The 18,910-nt window shown below is 40.8% G+C and overlaps 1 protein-coding gene across 9 annotated transcripts in view; it reads left to right on the forward strand.

Annotated features, from left to right (window-relative positions):
* The window catches only part of stxbp5b (syntaxin binding protein 5b (tomosyn)), a 44,931-nt gene that overhangs the window by 22,956 nt on the left and 3,065 nt on the right, over positions 1–18,910 (forward strand). For 3 of the 9 annotated variants that reach the window (XM_060934463.1, XM_060934468.1, XM_060934469.1), the window contains exons 8-28: positions 292–415; positions 574–652; positions 785–939; positions 1,100–1,172; positions 1,262–1,409; positions 1,497–1,564; positions 4,924–4,964; positions 5,067–5,287; positions 5,436–5,623; positions 5,962–6,087; positions 8,393–8,544; positions 10,552–10,614; positions 10,825–10,890; positions 10,982–11,029; positions 11,863–11,910; positions 12,120–12,233; positions 15,855–16,094; positions 16,901–17,258; positions 17,414–17,579; positions 17,705–17,816; positions 18,580–18,800. In XM_060934463.1, coding sequence (XP_060790446.1) covers positions 292–415; positions 574–652; positions 785–939; positions 1,100–1,172; positions 1,262–1,409; positions 1,497–1,564; positions 4,924–4,964; positions 5,067–5,287; positions 5,436–5,623; positions 5,962–6,087; positions 8,393–8,544; positions 10,552–10,614; positions 10,825–10,890; positions 10,982–11,029; positions 11,863–11,910; positions 12,120–12,233; positions 15,855–16,094; positions 16,901–17,258; positions 17,414–17,579; positions 17,705–17,816; positions 18,580–18,800 — 2,811 coding nt within the window. Of the gene's footprint in view, positions 1–291; positions 416–573; positions 653–784; positions 940–1,099; positions 1,173–1,261; positions 1,410–1,496; positions 1,565–4,923; positions 4,965–5,066; positions 5,288–5,435; positions 5,624–5,961; positions 6,088–8,392; positions 8,545–10,267; positions 10,352–10,551; positions 10,615–10,824; positions 10,891–10,981; positions 11,030–11,862; positions 11,911–12,119; positions 12,234–15,854; positions 16,095–16,900; positions 17,259–17,413; positions 17,580–17,704; positions 17,817–18,579; positions 18,801–18,910 lie in introns of all 9 variants that reach the window. The other 6 variants (XM_060934472.1, XM_060934464.1, XM_060934465.1 and 3 more) reach the window with 6 other exon arrangements.

An 18,910-nucleotide genomic window follows, 5' to 3' on the forward strand; every position in this document is an offset into this window, starting at 1 on the left:
GTGTTTCTCAATCAACCAGCCATGCTTGGTGTTACTGTATGTGCCCTGCCAACTGTCACGCTTCTGGTTTTTAGTTTTCTTCTAAGAGTTCCCTTTAAAATAGGCACAAGATCGATTCCACAAGCAGCAGCTGTAATTTCATACTTTGATGTCTGATAACTTATTTACATTGTCTGTATGTCTGTATTGTGATGATAAAAAAAAATCTTTCAATAAGAAAAAGCAGTATGCGTACCTGTGATTTGCCTGGAGGGCCTGTGTTTGATTGCTCATCCTTTGTTTGGCCTCTAGGCGATTCACTCAGTGGCCTGGCACCATGAAGGGAAACAGTTTGTGTGCAGTCATTCAGATGGTACACTTACCACATGGAATATACGCTCTCCTGCCAAGCCGGCACAGATCATTACACCACATGGTAAAGCTCCTGTCCAAGCATACTCAGCTTGGCTGATGGGCCATTTAAGGCTGTTGTAGTAAAGATTTCTAAATGCAGGGTTTTAAAAATATCACCATATTTAATTTGAATAGTAAAACAAGTAAAATGCAAAGCTCTCCTGGGATTATTTCTTTTAGGCAAGCAGCCTAAGGATGGAAAAAAGCCTGAGCCGTGCAAACCCATTTTGAAAGTGGAATACAAGACAACCAGAGCTGGGTAAGCTTCGGGGTGAAAACCATCAGCACATTTGTATAATGCAAATGCAGAGTTTGCTGAATTTCAGGTGACTACTGTCTAGAAATCATGCAGATGTTCATTCTGTTTTTTGTTTTCCATTGTTTTGACTAGGGATCCTTTTATGATTCTGTCTGGAGGTCTTTCATATGATACAGTGGGACGCAGGGCCTGTCTGACTGTAATGCATGGAAAAAGCACTGCTGTACTGGAGATGGACTATCCCATTGTGGATTTCCTAACTCTGTGTGAAACTCCGTATCCGAATGGTAATCCATCCTATGACACTTTATTTTTTGCGCAATACATTTTGCATGCTGTGCTAATTCACTGGTTTGATAGGTGTACATAATAGAAACATTCACAATGATCACAATCTCATCAGTATGTACTTATGATATAAAATTGAGTATATCTATCTCTACACAGATTATCAAGAGCCTTATGCTGTAGTGGCCCTGCTGGAGAAGGATTTAGTAGTTATTGACCTTGCACAAACTGGGTATGCAAATGCTCAGGAACGACACACATTGAATAAGCGTTCCAATTTTTGACTGTAAAAATGCTTCCATTGACATTTTACGTATGCAGGTACCCCATCTTTGAAAACCCATATCCTCTGACCATCCACGAGTCCCCAGTGACCTGCTGTGAATACTTTGCTGACTGTCCAGATGAACTAATCCCTGCACTTTACTCTGTGGGATCCAGGCAAAAGAGACAGGGCTACAGTAAAAAGGTAACTGTGCATGCATGCGTCCCTCCAGTTATTTGTACAGAGAATATTTGGTCTATTCAGTGCTGAAATCTGAGATCTTCTTTCCAGGAATGGCCTATAAGTGGTGGTAATTGGGGCCAGGGCACACAAAGCTATCCAGAGATAATCATCACAGGGTGAGTTTATATCCTGTGCCTCTGTGTGTTTGTTTTGGGAATGGTCCATATTTTCTGAGGTTCTGAGCGTTACGAGTACTGGATTATCCATATGTGCAATATCTGCTCTTTTCCAAATGCAAAAATATATTTAAATTGAATACAAAAAGGCATAGGTTCGCCCACATCTGCATATCAGGTGCTGCTTAGATGTTGCCTTGCGGTATTTCAGCCTTGTCATGGTAAAAGATTCAGTGATTTTAGAATTTCTTTCCATGCTTCTTGTCCCATCTCGTACAGCGGTCTGTCTCAGCACTTGAACTTTGAAAAGTAAGCAGCGAGCAAGGTCAAATTTGAGTTTGATTTAAATTTTAATTACTCCAAAATGAGACTGCAGGCTGTCTCCATAGAAAAATGATGGCTTGACCAATGCAAGCTGATTTTGTCTGTCCTCATCTCTATTCAGTTCACTAACTGTGTGGCAGTACGATAAGGAGACAGTTAATTTAGCTAATAAAACATGCTGTAAATGAGCTCAGCATGCCCCAAGAATGGAAATTAAAGTTGAGATACAGACAGTTTTAAAGCATCACACTGTGCGCGCATGCACACACACACACACACACAATCTACAGTGGATAGTCTTACCCTGTGTCCGAAATCACTCACTCGTTCACTACTCCTTACCCACGATATACAGTGGATATAAAAAGTGTACACACACCGTTAAAATGATAGGTTTTTCTGATGTAAAAAAAAGTGAGACCATGATAAATAATTTCAAAACTTTTCTCACCTTTAATGTGACCTATAACCTGTACGGTTCAATTGAAAAACAAATCTGTTCGGGGAGAAAAAAATTAAAAACGTACAATAAGCTGGTTGCACAAGTGTGCACACCCTTAAACTAATACTTTGTTAAAGCACCTTTTGATTTAATTACAGCATTCAGTCTTTTTGGGTTCACACCTGCAATCAGTTAAAATGACTCTGACTCATCTCATCTCATTATCTCTAGCCGCTTTATCCTGTTCTACAGGGTCACAGGCAAGCTGGAGCCTATCCCAGCTGACTACGGGCGAAAGGCAGGGTACACCCTGGACAAGTCGCCAGGTCATCACAGGGCTGACACATAGACACAGACAACCATTCACACTCACATTCACACCTACGGTCAATTTAGAGTCACCAGTTAACCTAACCTGCATGTCTTTGGACTGTGGGGGAAACCGGAGCACCCGGAGGAAACCCACGCGGACACAGGGAGAACATGCAAACTCCGCACAGAAAGGCCCTCGCCGGCCACGGGGCTCGAACCCGGACCTTCTTGCTGTGAGGCAACAGCGCTAACCACTACACCACCGTGCCGCCCTGACTCTGACTAATCCCAAATAAAGTTCAAACATTTACTCAGTTGCATCCTCCAGCAAAAGCCAGGGTTTGTAGAGAACTTGCAAAGCATCAAAGGGATCTTACTGTTGAAAGGTATCAGTCAGGAGAAGGGTACAAAACAATTTCCACAACATTAGATATACCATGGAGCACAGTGAAGACCATCATCAAGAAATGGAGAAAATATGGGACAACAGTGACTGAGAACTGGACGTCCTTCCAAAATTGAAGACAAGACGAAAACTGGTCAGGGAGGCTGCCAAGAGGCCTACAGCAACACTGAAGGAGCTGCAGGAATTTCTGGCAAGTACTGGTTGTGTACTACATGTGACAACAATCTCCCGTATTCTCCATATGTCTGGACTATGGGGTAGAGTCAAAGAAAAACATCCAGGCCCAGCTAAATTTTGCAAAAAAAAGAATACATCAACTCTCCCAAAAGCATGTGGGAAAATGTGTTGTGGTCTGATGAAACCAAGGTTGAACTTTTTGGCCATAATTCCAAAAGGTATGTTTGGTGCAAAAACAACACTGCGCATCACCAAAAGAACACCATACCCACGGTGAAGCATGGTGGTGGCAGCATCATGTTTTGTTGTTGTTTTTCTTCAGCTGGTGGAGGGAATTATGAACAGTTCTAAATACCAGTCAATTTTGGCCCAAAACCTTCAGGTATCTGCTAGAAAGCTGAAGATGAAGAGGAATTTCATCTTTCAGCATAACAATGATGTCAAAAAAGTTTTGGAATGGCTCAGCCAGAGCCCAAACCTAAACCCAATTGAAAATCTGTGGGGTGACCTGAAAAGGGCTGTGCACAAGAGATGCCCTCGCAATCTGACAGATTTGGAGCGCTTTTGCAAGGAAGAGTGGGCAAATATTGCCAAGTCTAGATGTGGCAGGCTGATAGACTCCGACCCAAAAAGACTGAATGCTGTAATTAAATCAAAAGGTGCTTCAACAAAGTATTAGTTTAAGGATGTGCACATTTATGCAACCAACTTATTATGTTTTTTTGTTTGTTTGTTTGTTTAACTGTCCCCCTCCCCCCCCAACAGATTTGTTTGTTTTTTTCAGTTGAACTGTACAGGTTATAGGTCACATTAAAGGTGGGAAAAGTTTTGAAATTATTTATCGTGGTCTCAGGTTTTTCTGATGTTAAAAAAATATTTTAACGGGTGTGTACACTTTTTATATCCACTGTAGGGAATTACTATATAGAGGACTATACAGTGAGCTCATTGATAAAATGAAAAAACGCTTTCAGACACTAGTCCATCGCGCTGTTATTTCCGTCATTACTGTCGCACAATTAAAATGTGCCCGATCAGTCGGCTGGTGTGTTTTTCAAAATAATAAATGCATGCATGTATTTTTGTAATAAATACATATTATACTGAGTGTATTTCCCACATTAATAAATACAGAGTACTTTGTGTCTGTTGCATCTTTCAGTTCTTTTAAATCAAGGCTGAATACTTACTTTCTTTGCCGCTGTTTTTTATTAAATCAGATTTGAGGCTTTTGATTCGATTTCTTTCAGCGCGAACGCAATATATTGCTTGGTTAGTGACGATCAGTTGTACACTACTTTTCATAATGCATTGTGGGATACTTTGAGCGCACTATATAGGGTGTAATAATTCTCACTATACATTCAGACAGCACTACAAAATGGCGACCTCACTGTATATTGAGTAGGGAGTGATTTCGGACACAGGGTTAATGTTTTGTGGCATACGTGTTATTTTGTGTGCATGTATGTGCAGTGGTTTAAATATTTGAACATGATTCACGTGATACCTTGAATCATTCAAATAGTAACTTGACCTGAAATGCACATCCAGACAATTAATTTGTGTAAAAAACACGTAACATTACACAATGGAACAGGTGAAGAGGATTGCTATAGTACTTTTATTAATCAGCATCAGTGTTTCTTACTGTGTTGGGTTCCCCCCCGCCCCCTTTTCTTTTTTTTTGTACTACAGACATGCTGATGGATCAGTCAAATTTTGGGATGCTTCTGCATGTGAGTACCAAATATCCAATATAAATTATAAGGTTTCTAATATTTGTTGATAAGTTTTCTCGGAATAATACCATGTAAACTGAACCTGCTTTTATCATATAGTAATGCTGCAGGTGCTGTACAAGCTGAAAACAGCCAAGGTGTTTGAAAAAGCCCGTAACAAAGAGGAAAAGCCCAGCACTGACATAGTGGATGAAGACCCTTTTGCCATCCAGAGTCTGTCCTGGTGCCCAGAGAGCCGCATGCTGTGTGTGGCTGGAGTCTCTGCTCATGTCATTGTTTACCGGTTCAGCAAACAGGAAATCACCACAGAGGAAGTTCAGGTATGACTAACTTCCTGACATTGTACCACACATTAGCCTGTGTTTAGTAAACGGTTGAAGACAGTCTAAACACTACTGTAATTCATATTTTTAATGTAATAGGAAACAGAAATGTATGATTTCTTATGATTCCCCCCCGGATGTGTAGCTGTTAGAGGTGCGCATGCAGTGTGAGCTGAATGAAGTAGACTCTCCGGATGGTGGAGGGGACCACGCATCAGCTGTATCCACACCGGGAGCTTCATCCAGCCCTCAGTTCAGCGCACCACAAACACACCTATCCACCAGCAGCAACAATTCCACTGATGGCCTGCGTGATAACGTGCCCTGCCTCAAGTACAGTAACTCTGACTTCTCTGCTCTTGCTTGAGTGTGCTTCACTTATACTGTTATGCTCATTTTAAAAAAAAAAAATCAGAAAACATTTTTACCTTTATCATATTGTCTAATTCATCAGTATCAATCACTTAAAAGACAGAATTCTTCTCTGTAGTCTTCCAGCAAAATGCTCTGATTAATGACCGCCTCTGTGTGACTGGTTTCCATTCCTATGCTGGTTTTAAACCATGCTCTATATTACAGGATTACATCTCATAACATGTTCGTGGTTTTTTTGGTGATAGTATTGTAGTGATTTGGTTTTAGCATATGGCTGCTTCGTTGTGTGTTTACAGGGTGAGGAGCACTCCACTCAAGCAGTCTCCAGGCTACCAGGTGGAACTGGTTATTCAGCTGGTGTGGGTCAGTGGGGAACCACCGCAGCAGATCACCAGCCTGGCGGTCAACTCTGCCTACGGCCTGTAAGCTGTTACACACAAGATAATGTTTTGCATGTATTCACAACAGGACTGTGGTTGTATACCAGTGTGGTGGGATAGTGTCGTACGGAAACCTTAAATGGCGATACGGTTTACTTCAACATGTACCAATACAGAGCATTGCATCACAGATTATAGGACGCATTAGTTTTATGGGGAACTGGGGTAATTTATTCTTTATAGGTACTACTTGGTGATTTAACTTCTTTCTCACGCTGAGAAAGTTCCAGCCTTAAATTACCTAGTTTTTATCCCCCGCTGGCCAAAAGGCCCGAGGGGGGATTGTCGTGGTGATTTCTGTCCGTCCCGGGAAGGGTACTCACCATCTGAAATTAACTCCTCTCTCAATTTTTGGAGGAATTTCACAAAGGATTCTTTGTTATATGTCTGTAATACACATATTGTAATTTCGTTCAATTTGGTCACGTTTTACCAGAATTGCAGCCCTTGATTAACAAAATTCATGAGTGTTTTTCTCCTTCTGAAATCAACTTCTCTAACAATTTTTGGAGGAATTTCAACAAACTTGGCAAGAGATATTGTTATATGTCGGAAGTACGCATATTATTTTATTCAATTCGGTCGCATTTTAAGAGTTGTGGCCTTTGATTAACAACCTTATACTTTCACAATTTCATGAAGGTGTGCTCACCTTCTGAAATCAACTCCTCTCACAATTTGTGGAGGAATTTCACCAAACTTGGCAAAAGGCTTTGTTATATGACAGTTATACGCATACTGAAATTTTGGTAAAATTTGCCCAAATTAAACAGAGTTATGCCCTTGATTATTAACAAGCTTGTACTTTGGCAATTTCATCAAGGTGTGCTTGCTTTCTGAAATCAACTTCCCTCACAATTTTTATCCCCCACTGGCTGAAAGGCCTGAAGGGGGATTATGCCGTGGCAATGTCTGTCCGTCCGTCCCAGGAAGGGTACTCGCCTTCTGAAATCAACTCCTCTCATAATTTTTGGAGGAATTTCACGAAACTTGACAGGATTCTATGTCGGTAATACGCATATTGCAATTGTGTTCAATTCAATCACATTTTACCAGAGTTATGGTGTAGTTACCAGCGGGGGGGATATTCTGCTCTCAGAGCACTCTTGTTCAGTGACATCAAAGGTAAATTCCTAAAATGTAAATTTTCAGTTGATTTAGATTATGTAACGTTATACCGTATACATAATACATAAACATAGGTCTAATAATCTTATATTAATTTGATATTTTAAAAAAAAACTCAGTAAAGCATATTCTTAAATATGCACTATATTTTACTTGCTATCATTGTTTACAGATATCATTGTTTGACAGTGCGCCACCCAGATAGACACATCTGCAATTTTACAAGGTGTTGTCTCTTGCATTGGAAAATATTTTTCGATCGCTGCTGTGTATTTAGTCGTCTTTGCATGTGTAATCCAGAGAATGTTTAAATACTTCCCCTCACAAAACGATAGCTCCTTTAGAAGATTCTCGATCTTGTGATTTGTATTACTTTGTCTCCATGCTGTCCCAACTGAGACCCATTAAGGAAACAAAGTCAAAAGAAAGTGCCTGATGCTACACGCTGAAATCAACTATTGTAATTATTACTATAGCAGTTACAAATCTGCCGTAAAACAATATTGCGTTATACGGAAAGCTGAGATTTTTGGTTTGATGGGCTGTGCATTATTTATTTATTTTTTTAAATACCATTTATACATCATACTCACTGGCCACTTTATTAGGAACACCATGCTCCTGCTGTTTTGTGCAGTTATCTAATCAGTCAGTCCCTAAAATCATGCAGATACAAATCAAGACCTTCAGTTAACGTTGACATCTTCAGATATCAGAATTGGGAAAATTGTGATCTCTGTGACTTTCACTGTGGCATGGGTGTTGGTGCCATAGAAACTGTTGATCTCCTGGGGTTTTCACACACAACAGTCCCTAGAGTTTACACAGAATGGTGCGAAAAACAAAAAACCATAGCGTGAGTGACGGTTCTGTGGGTGGAAATGCTGTGTTGATAAGAGAGGTCAGAGGAAAATAGCCAGATTGGTTCGAGCTGCCAGGAAGGATGTAGTAACTCATAGGGACTCTTTACAACCATGGTGAGCAGAAAAGCATCTCGGCATGCAACAGCAGAAGACCATATTGGGTTACAGTCCTGCCAGCCAAGAACAGGGATCTTAGACTCAAGAACAAGTTCCTATTAAAGTGGCCAGCAAGTGTATATTGAGATATATTTGTCAGTGCTAACTCAACCTGTATATTTCTTCCTCTTACCCCAAAGAGTGGTTTTTGGTAATGGTAATGGCTTGGTGGTGGTGGATTATCTTCAGAAGACTCTGCTGCTCAATGTGAGTACAGCAGAACTTTACGGCTCCTCCGATCCCCACCAGAGACAGCCCCGTTCACCCCGCAAAGCCAGACAGCCCTCTGGAGGTGAGCAATGAGCATGTCTAGTAGGCTAATAATCAAGCTCACTTGGGTGAGGTGAGTGAGTGAGTGAGCAGCATCAGTGTGTCTGTCTTTATGGCAATTAGGCAGAGCAGTGGGCTTGGCTGAAAGGCAGCAGAGGCTGTACTCCATGACCTCCAACAATAAAACAAACAGAATCTGTGTAAATAGTGAGGGCATGTTCATAAAGTCATCAGTTGTGCGCTTTTAGGTCTTTGTGTTGTCTTTCTCTTTGTTTTTTTTTATTATTATTCTTGTCTAAGCATTTATATGATGTTCTTGCTATGCAATGCATGTTCAATGCCCTGAGAAACCACATTAGCCTAGGACTGTTGTACTACACTGCTTTCCACTTACCTGCTTAGGGTCCTATGGATTGTATTTCTTAAAAAAAAATTTGAAAATTGACACTTAAATCAATCCAATGTTTACATTTCTTCTTTATCAAAATTTATTATTGGGATTAAATTTTTTTTGTAAACTTTCAGCAGTGGATATAATACCAAGAAAAATGAAAACAAATAAAAAAAAACCTGCACCCCCACTGAGTGCTGTAATTACAGCCCTAAATTTGCACAACATTGAGTTTCTTGTGTGTTTGTTTTTTCATGGTTTTGATGTTTTAACATGTAGGCTTTTTAACATACATCAGATCAGCAAAAAAAAAAAAACCCAGAAGATTTGGAAAAAGTGGCTGAAAGCTCACACACAAATATCGTCACATCACAATATAATGAGCTTATTGAGAATAAGGAATAAATTGCCAACGCTTTCAGCCTGCTCAACTTTCCAACAACATTTGCAATGTTTTACATCATTTTTACATCACACATCATGACATTTAATATCCCATTATACATTAACCCAAACTTCTAACGTTTTACAAATAAATAAGCTCATAATGATCTTGATAAATCGGGCACATTTAAGCCTAAATGTTGATCTGAAAAGCGGTTGGCCTATTGTCCGGAGATGACAAATTTGAATCCCGACACAGCCATGCATGACCAGGGGTCCAAGAGAGTAAAATTGGCTGTGCTCTCAAGGGGGGTGGCATACTCCATCACAGCAACACTAGCCAATCAAGGGTGTCTGAGCTCACGCATATGGAAGAGTTGGATAGTGCATTCCTTCGAGTGTGTTATGCTGCTCCATGATACAGCATGAGCAGCAGTTTGAAAAGATACAGAAATCCTTGGAGGAAGCACACGATACCTTCACCCCCCTGCATTGGTAGCTGTCATATGGTAGAGGAGGCCTGACTCATGGGTGGGAATTGGTAAAGACTAAATTAGTCTTGTTACGGCTGAGTTCTTGCCCGAACTGATAATTGCATCATCAGTTTTTTTTTGACTAATCAGACAAAAGGTATGCCACCACACTTGCCAGACCAGTTCGGGGTTAGGTGCCTTGCTCAAGGGCACTTGAGCCAGTCCTGCTGATTCAGGGAATCAAACCAGTGACCTTTTGGTCCCAAAGCTGCTTCTCTAGCCATTTGGCCATGGCTTCCCCAAATTAGTCTCATGTTAAGAAAATGGTGCAGTTCTGCATTTATATGGAAATTTCAAAATGTGCACTGTGTAATCACACAGTCCTGGATTAATCTTTTAGGCTGTGGGTGATTCAGGGCATTTTAACTGTTCCTTTCTTTTTCCTCGGTTTCTTTGTTTCACCTTTGCACTGTTCGTCTCTTTCTGGTTTTGCAAAGACATTCTACATAGGAAGTCTTGCATGTCCGGCCTCTCTAGCTTTTATTCAGAATCTGTGAAAAAACTGCGCTCTTCTTATCTCAGTAAGTCATCTGTCATCATTCAGCTATCTTTCTGCTCTCTTGCCTCCATTTGCTCTGTGGTGGCTGCTGCTGTTATTGGGCTAGTTTATTTTTTTATTTTTTTTTTTTATTTGAGCCATCATTTTAAGTGATTGTCCTATTACATTACTAAGACATTTACCTGTCTAGCATTAGTTCTTTAATGCCTTTGTGATCAATAGGTCTCTGTGATGGCCACGATGGTTCTACTGCCTTAGAAGACCGGTGCAAATCTCCTACATCAGGTAGTTATCGTTTTATTTCTTTGCCAAATGTGTTTTAGAGCTATTATTATTTTTTTGCTATTCCCCAAGCCTGTACAGGTATAACATATATATTCTGGTGCTTGGTGCATAATTTAGTGAATGTGCTGAAAAGAACCGTTCATAGCTGATGGACAGCAGAATAACCAATCGCTGGACAATATTATATATTTATATGGAATATGTTTGTAGGCTGCGTAAGCTCTGACTCCCCCTGCCATTCTGATGATGACGGCAAACCAAATTTCTTTGAAAGGGGTATGGTATTGCCATTTTCAGTTATTACCCATGTTTTGTACCGATAATACTGTAGATGCACCTTACTGACATGTTTTTAAACATTTTGCAGTGAAGTCGAAAAGCAGACTGTTATCAAAGAGTGTTGCCAATGACTTTGGTACTGTATGAGTTTGTTTTGGGTTTTTTTGTTTGTAACTTTCTTTCCACTAATGCACTGGTGCTTTAAGCTTGAACAGCTCATCAAAGTGACTTTTGTGCTGAACAATAACACTTCAGTGCCAGTAGTAGGTCAATGAATAAATAAAAAATTTCAGTGGAATACCTACAGAATTGAGAATATTACTATTCATTTGCATGATAGTTTGATGACACGCTTCTAGTTGAAAGTATTAATTCACATTGAAATCCCTAATCATTCCTTTGTTGTAGCTGATTTCATTCAATCATGGATAGCTGGGTTCAAAACATTGATGCTTTTACTAACTGTTAAGCTTCTTATTTGTTTCTCTTGACTAATCTTGTTTAACATTACAGGCTATGTGATGAACTGCAAGGGTAACACACGTGCATACAAGACTCGTATAACGCTCAATGCACTTTCTCTACTAGAATCTTACAAATCAATAACGCATTGAATTTCTCTTGAAGTCTAATGAAGCATCTGATGTTCTGCTTGGATGGTGCTGGTCCTCACTTTAACTAACCCCTTTGTGCATGGACTAATTACAAAATGTGAATCTTTTTGAATGAATGTTAATCTCTCCAAGGCTACAGCTGAGTTCGTGGCCAGCTCTAATAGTTTGATGCATCATGATCCATTCTATTTCAATCAGTTTCTGAATCGCCTATTTTTCTGAAGCTAAATGGAGGAAGACACAGAATTACTCCCCCCCCCCCCCCCCCCCTTTTTGCTTTCTCAACCTAACAAGAGATTGGCATATTTCATCAAAAGCTACTTTTGTTGAGAACTATTATGTGTTTTTTTTCCAGCTAAGATGTCATGGAAATTTAGCTTGGCTGCTGATCAGAAACAAGATGGTAAGCCTGAACTTTTGATGTGAATATGTGCGTCTTATATAAATATATCATGTATTTGTTAAGGAAGCAATTGCATTGAAAAGGTGTATTAAAAGTTGCCGAGTGTGGGTGGATGAGGCTTAGTGTTTTGTGTGCCAGCGTGCATGTGAGATCATCAGTGTCGCTCTGTTGCTTTATACTATGCTTTGATTCTTTACACTGTGTGAAAGGGACTATACAGTGGCAGCGCTCTCTCCCTAATAAGAAACATGTGTGTAATGAGGAGGAAGTGCCAAGAAGAAACGCAACATCTATTCACAGGACTCACTCTGTGCCTGATTCCAGTGAGTGGTCCTGATCTGGCCTTGCAGTGGCTGACCCAGGGTGACTGCCTGTACTAACTCTTTTCCTCCTCTGGGATCTGCTGTGTTGGCTTGAAATATGCTCACTAACTTGGGTTTGTTATGGCTGGAACAGAAGTAATTTAGATTTTTTCCACCTACATCCAGGGCTGTGCTGGACAGATTACAGATTAATCCATCCATCCATTATCTGTAACTGCTTATCCTGTGCAGGGTCGCAGGCAAGCTGGAGCCTATCCCAGCTGACTATGGGCGAGAGGCAGGGTACACCCTGGACAAGTCTCCAGGTCATCGCAGGGCTGAGATACAGAGACAAACAACCATTCACATTCACACCAACGGTCAATTTAGAGCCACCAATTAGCCTAACCTGCATGTCTTTGGACTGTGGGGGAAACCGGAGGAAACCCACGCAGACACGGGGAAAACATGCAAACTCCACACAGAAAGGCCCTCATCGGCCACTGGGCTTGAACCCAGGACCTTCTTGCTGTGAGGCGACAGTGCTAACCACTACACCACTGTGCTGCCCGATTGCAGATTAAAGCAGGGGGGAAAAATAGTGTCCTTTATGCGCGTTATAGTATTTAACAAAATATAATGTAGTATTTATGTTGTTGTAAAACAGATGCTGTTAAAGGAAAAATTCACCAGCACACACTTCAGATGTGTCCATGTTGAAATATTTGTGATGTACTTGGTGCTTCTGATGTCAGTTTGTCTGGTTATGCTTTAATTTTGTTATTCCTGTGAGAAGTTAGCAGTTGTGTGCCTTACTCACATCACAGGGACACATTGCTTTTGCAGTTACAATATTAATTGGAGAAACAGTTTCAACAAACAAACATAATTGATAACTGTCCAATTTAGCAGTTAGCATCTAACAATAAATGAGCAAGAGCTTCTTCTTTTCTCACTCGCCATTTTCCAGCACATTCAATGTGAAATCCAAGTTAGAAGTAGAGGAGGTGGCAAACGTTGGACTCCAGGATCCAGAATGCAATACAGCTACACTATATGGTCAAATGTATGTGGACATCTGGCCATCAAACCCATGTGTCCATTCCAAAACCATGGGCGTTAACACAGATGTAGTCCCCCTTTGCTGTTGTAATAACCTACACTCTTTGGGGAAGGCTTTCCACCAGATTTTGGAGCGTGTCTTTGGTGATTTGCCCCACAAGAATGTTTGTGATGTCAGACGAGAAGGGTTGGTCCAGTTCATCCCAAAGGTGTTCTCTGTGGTTGAGGTCAGGGCTTGGCCACTCGAGTTCTTCCACTCCAACTTCAGCAAACCATCCCTATGTCCAAAATCGCTCCCTACTCACTATAAAGGGCACTATATAGTGAGGTTGCCATTTTGTAGTGCTGTCTGAATGTATAGTGAGAATTATTACACCCTATATAGTGCACTCAAAGTATCCCACAATGCATCATGAAAAGGAGCATACAACGATGGTCACTAACCAAAGCAATATATCCCATCATGCATTGTGGTTGCACTGAAAGAAATCAAATTAAAAGTCTCAAATTTGATTTAATAAAAGAAGTAAGTATTCAGCCTTGATTTTAAAAAACTGAAAGATGCAGGTACTTTGTATTGATTAATGTGGGAAATACGCTCAGTAGAATATGTATTTATCACAAAAATACATGCATGTATTTATTATTTTGAAAACCCACCAGTTGACTGATCTGGCACGTTTTAATTGTGCGACAGTAATGACGTAAATACTAGTGCGATGGAGCAGTGTCCAAAAGCTCCCCCCCCCCCCCCCCCCCCCCCTTCCCCATGAGCTCACTATATAGTCCTCTATGTAGTAATTCCCTATATAGGGAGTAGTGAACAAGTGAGTGATTTCGGACACAGGGCACGTGTCTTGATGGACCTCGCTTGGTGCACAAGAACATTGGCATACTGAAACATGTTTGGGCCCTTTAGTTCCAGTGAAGGGAAATCATAATACTACAGCATACAAATACATTCTAGACAATTGTGCACATAGAACTTTGTGGCAACAGCTTGGGAAGGTCTGCATATGGGTGTGGTGGTCAGGTGTCCACATATTTTTGCCTTATAGTGCATGCGATGGTTGTGTTGAGTTACAGCAGCGATTCAGCTCAGCTAATTAGCGAGCTCTGATATGACAAGCTCGAGGGTATTGATGGCAATGTTAGCATAATTGGAAGTTGAATCTTTGGAACCTCATCTGTTTCAGCAGAGTGTACAGATGAGGAGGTGAGAGAGGTGGACAGGCACAATGAAAGCACTACTGCATCAGTCTCTTTAGGTAGAGATGAATTCCCACTGGCGTCACTATCAGTGGGCAGTTAGACAGCCTTGTAGGAAACCGTTAGCCAAAGTGAAAATAGACCTACTGGATATTAAAGAATTTAAAAACAAAATTCAACAGAATTTAATCATACAATAAATTTTTTGTGGTATTGAAGATCATATTTGATATGCAAGCTGTTTCAGGGTGGATTTTTCCTTCAACATTGATGCTAATTCATTTATAACTTGGTTTGGTGAGACTAACCTTGGTGTGGTTTCTCCAGTGTTCTAGCGTATCCTTGTAAGCAAAGTATCGTCCCTTCTTAACTCGAAGCTATAATCTGAGTCTGCACAATTTAAGTGCCCTTTGTGTCTAGTCTACACCACTTGACCTCCATAAGCACTCTGGGCAGGAACAGAGCAACTGTGTCAGTGGGAGCAGTCACAGTTACTTAAAAATGTGACATGAGACAATGGGACAGTGTATAAACATCGTATTTGTGTTTCCCAGGTTGGTGTAATAACTATAATTACAGTACACACACTTTACTTAGCAGGTACAGGCCACATAATCAAAACATCGCTGTAGATCATGAATATAATTAGAAGGTGGGAGAGTAATTTCAGTGGTTTTCAGTGAAGTTTATGCTTCACTTTGTGTAAATGAAAAATAGTCCAGTAGTACTGATGCATGGGCATGAGCTGAGGTAGATTTAAACATTCTAAAAGGGGACCTGTTCACTGACATCTGTGTGACGTAAAAACATTTCAGAAACGTTAAACACTTGGGAAACCAGGCTCCTGGTCTCTGCAGGATCAGTTCACAGTTAACGAAGTGATGTAGCTAAGACTACTGCTGAATCTTAACACCATTCTAGTTTTTGGATTCTGAGAAATCTTTGTGTGGTATTTGTATGTGCTTGTGTATGCCACATCCTGGCTTTACTGCAAGCATGTGATACTAATATGAAAATCTTTTGTTACAATTACGATGGGAAAAGTAATTGTGGTTTTTCCTTGTAATTACACTGAAGATATATTTAGCTGCCCCCTGTAGTTTCAAATGCTAATTCATGTGCAGTACCAAACCAACCCAAAGCAAAGAATTCTGTGATTCACAGTAATTATTATTAATCCTCATGGTTTCTCAGGCAATTGCTCACAATGCATAAATTCACTTATAAATGTACTGCAACTGCTGTTTTTTCTTCCTTCAGCATCATATTTCCTTGAAGTTCCCTAAATCACATGTTTATATTAAACAGCCCTGTGTTTTCTTTCTGCCTCCTTTTTTTTTTTTGGTACCTAACTGATCGCCATGCTGACAGATGCCAAGGACAATTCCTTTAGCCGCTCGCGCAGCTCCAGCATGACCAGTATTGACAAAGAGTCACGTGAGGTCATCTCTTCCTTACATTTTTGCGACTCCCTGTCCAGGAAGAGTGACGTAGCAGCATCCCCCAGCCTTTGGGTGGGCACCTCTGTGGGCACTATGCTGGGTATTTCCTTCAATGTGCCCTCTACCCCTGAGCAGAGGCTGCAACAAACAGTAGGCGTTTCCTTCTGTGGTAAGAGGATACATACATACCTGTACATTTTTTATATAATATATAAACACACAGGTACACATGGTTTTGTTTTTTTTCAAAAAATTTGATATTATTTGAGATGTAAATATCCCAGAAACTACATAGTCTAGGCAAATGAAACTGAACAGGCTTAAATGTTGAGCAATGTAAGATTTATTCCTCAAACCTTGAATGAGAAATTCAAATGTATGTGGATTCCATGAACGATTTCACCAATTTTCGCAAACCCGCTCGAACGTCTCTTCCGATACTGGTGGTCATCCAGATCCTTTTGTCCTGCACAGACAGCCTTCCTCTTTGAACTTTTTGTGCCATGTCCAAATCTGCATTGCAGTTGGTGCATTTTTAGAGAATTCTCTCATAAATGCACGCTGCACAGTCTTGTTCGACTGTGTTCGAGCATACTCTAACACACAAAACGCCTTTTCTTTTCCACTGAATGGCATTTCTATACCCAACAAGATCAAAACAAAAGACATTAAACATAAAATTTTGACCTGTTTACACACACGCTGTTCAAATTTGAGGTCAACTGAACGAGAATTGGCAAAGTTATTAGATTGTGAAATGATATCAAATTTTTATAAATATGAGAGAGTGAGTCATGATATGCCCATTTGGCATATCATGACTCTATATATTAAGGCATGCCCAAGGTTTGACTGTGTTATTTGTTTAAACCTTAAAATAAAATTACAGATGTCATGTATATAAAATATTGCAGTATTGAATTGCAAGGAAGATTAAATTTTATGTATATGCATCATGTCTCTGGTTTCCCCCAGGCTCAGTAATTCGGTTGAAAGGAGGCATTTTGCACATGGCATTGATGGACTCGAGTGGCTCTCTACAGCCTCCTGCCTCTGAGTGCTGGTATGACCTCAATGCCTCTGAGGAGGAGAGGGAAAAGACGCGGCGGCGCCGGCCTGCCTCACCTCCTTCTTCTCAGGAGAACCAAGACACCCACTACGCTGTGGTCTGTTCTGAGAAACAAGCCAAAGTGGCTGCCCTGCCCTCACAGAACTGCATCTTTGAACACAACATCACTGAGACCTCGTACGTGCTGAGGGCCGACGTTGTGGTCATGCCTGCTGGAATCTGCATCGCTTGTTTCTGTGCCAACGGGCATATCATGACTCTGAGGTATGCATGTGACTCTGCAGCTGCCTGCGGTAATATTAAAACCTTTCCGTATTTGTAATCGTGGTGCCACCTAGAATTATGGGGCGTTAGCTCTAGTATTGTGAAATCTCAATGGTTTCCCTTTTGCCGTACTCAGCCTCGTTTCTCTGTGTCAGTCTGCCCAGTCTGCGGCCGTTACTAGACGTGAACTATCTGCCTCTGACGGACATGCGGATAGCTCGAACGTTCTGCTTCTCCAACCTGGGCCAGGCTCTGTATCTCACCTCCCCTACAGAGATCCAGAGAATCACATACAGTCAGGAAACCTGTGATAACTTGCAGGTCAGACATCCCTGCTCACTGTGTGTGTGAGAGAGAGAGAGACTGTACAACCCTTATCATGCATGTAGTTTGTAGGCAGGATAAATGTACATATGGGTAATCAGCACTCATGTTGATGGTTGCAGGAAATGCTGGGAGAGCTGTTCACTCCAGTCGAGACACCAGAGGCTCCTAACAGAGGCTTTTTTAAAGGTCTTTTTGGAGGTGGGGCCCAATCCCTGGATAGAGAAGATCTCTGTAAGTATCAGAAGTACACTCAGTGGTGGTGTATGCATTAATTAATAACTTGAATATACAAGTAACAGACGACTTTGCTCTTTTCCACTGATGAGGCACCAGTGGCCTGGGGCTCAAACCTAAGCTATTTACATAATGGCTGTTAAAACAAGATTGCAAGATTGGTGAAATCAGATATTGCAGTGGTGACACTGTGTTCCAAGGAGGAAACGACCATTTTAGATTTCATCCCATGCTATTGTGCTATGCTAATGCTTGCTTTGAGAGCTCCATATTTAAAATAAATAAACATTTACCAGAGACTGAAAACTGTTAAAGGCACAGCTATACAAACGGCCTAGTGAATCTGCAAGGAATCATAAACAATCCAAAAGACAATCAGTAATGAAAAGGACAATTTCAAACCTTAGTGCAAAATTATTCAAATAAATTTAATCCAAGAAATGATACGATTTTTCTAACGCACACCATCTGAAGACGTCTTTGTACTATGAATAGATGCTGGTGGATTTGACTTGATAAAATATTTATATATTCTCAATCAGAAATAAACCTGATAAAATCCTCCACAGTTATTATTTTTATTCTGTGCATGAGGAAACGCCCACATCTGATTACATAATGCTTCCATTTTTAAACATGAAATTGTTTCCGAGATTTAAACAGTCCCCAGCTCCTGCACCGAGCATCATGTCAGATCACTGGGCACCAGTTCTAAATATTCAACATTTACCCTTGTTTGTCCTTGGTCTTGTGTTTACAGTTGGAGAAATGGCAGCAGGGAAAGCCTCACGCAGCCTTGCCCAGCACATTCCAGGGCCAGGTAGCATGGAGGGCATGAAGGGGGCAGCGTCAGGAGTGGTGGGTGAGCTGGCACGTGCCCGGATAGCTCTAGATGAGAGAGGACAGAAGCTCGGCGAGCTGGAGGAGAGGACGGCAGCCATGATGGCTAGCGCAGACTCGTTTTCCAAGCATGCACATGATGTGAGTTCATTGCAGGCGTGAGCATTTGACACCAGAATGATGCAATGGATATTTGACCTTTTGTGATTTTGATTATGTGAGACTTAGAAAAAATATATATATATTTTTTA

This window comes from Neoarius graeffei, chromosome 11, assembly GCF_027579695.1.
Source record: "Neoarius graeffei isolate fNeoGra1 chromosome 11, fNeoGra1.pri, whole genome shotgun sequence".
NCBI lineage: Eukaryota > Metazoa > Chordata > Actinopteri > Siluriformes > Ariidae > Neoarius > Neoarius graeffei.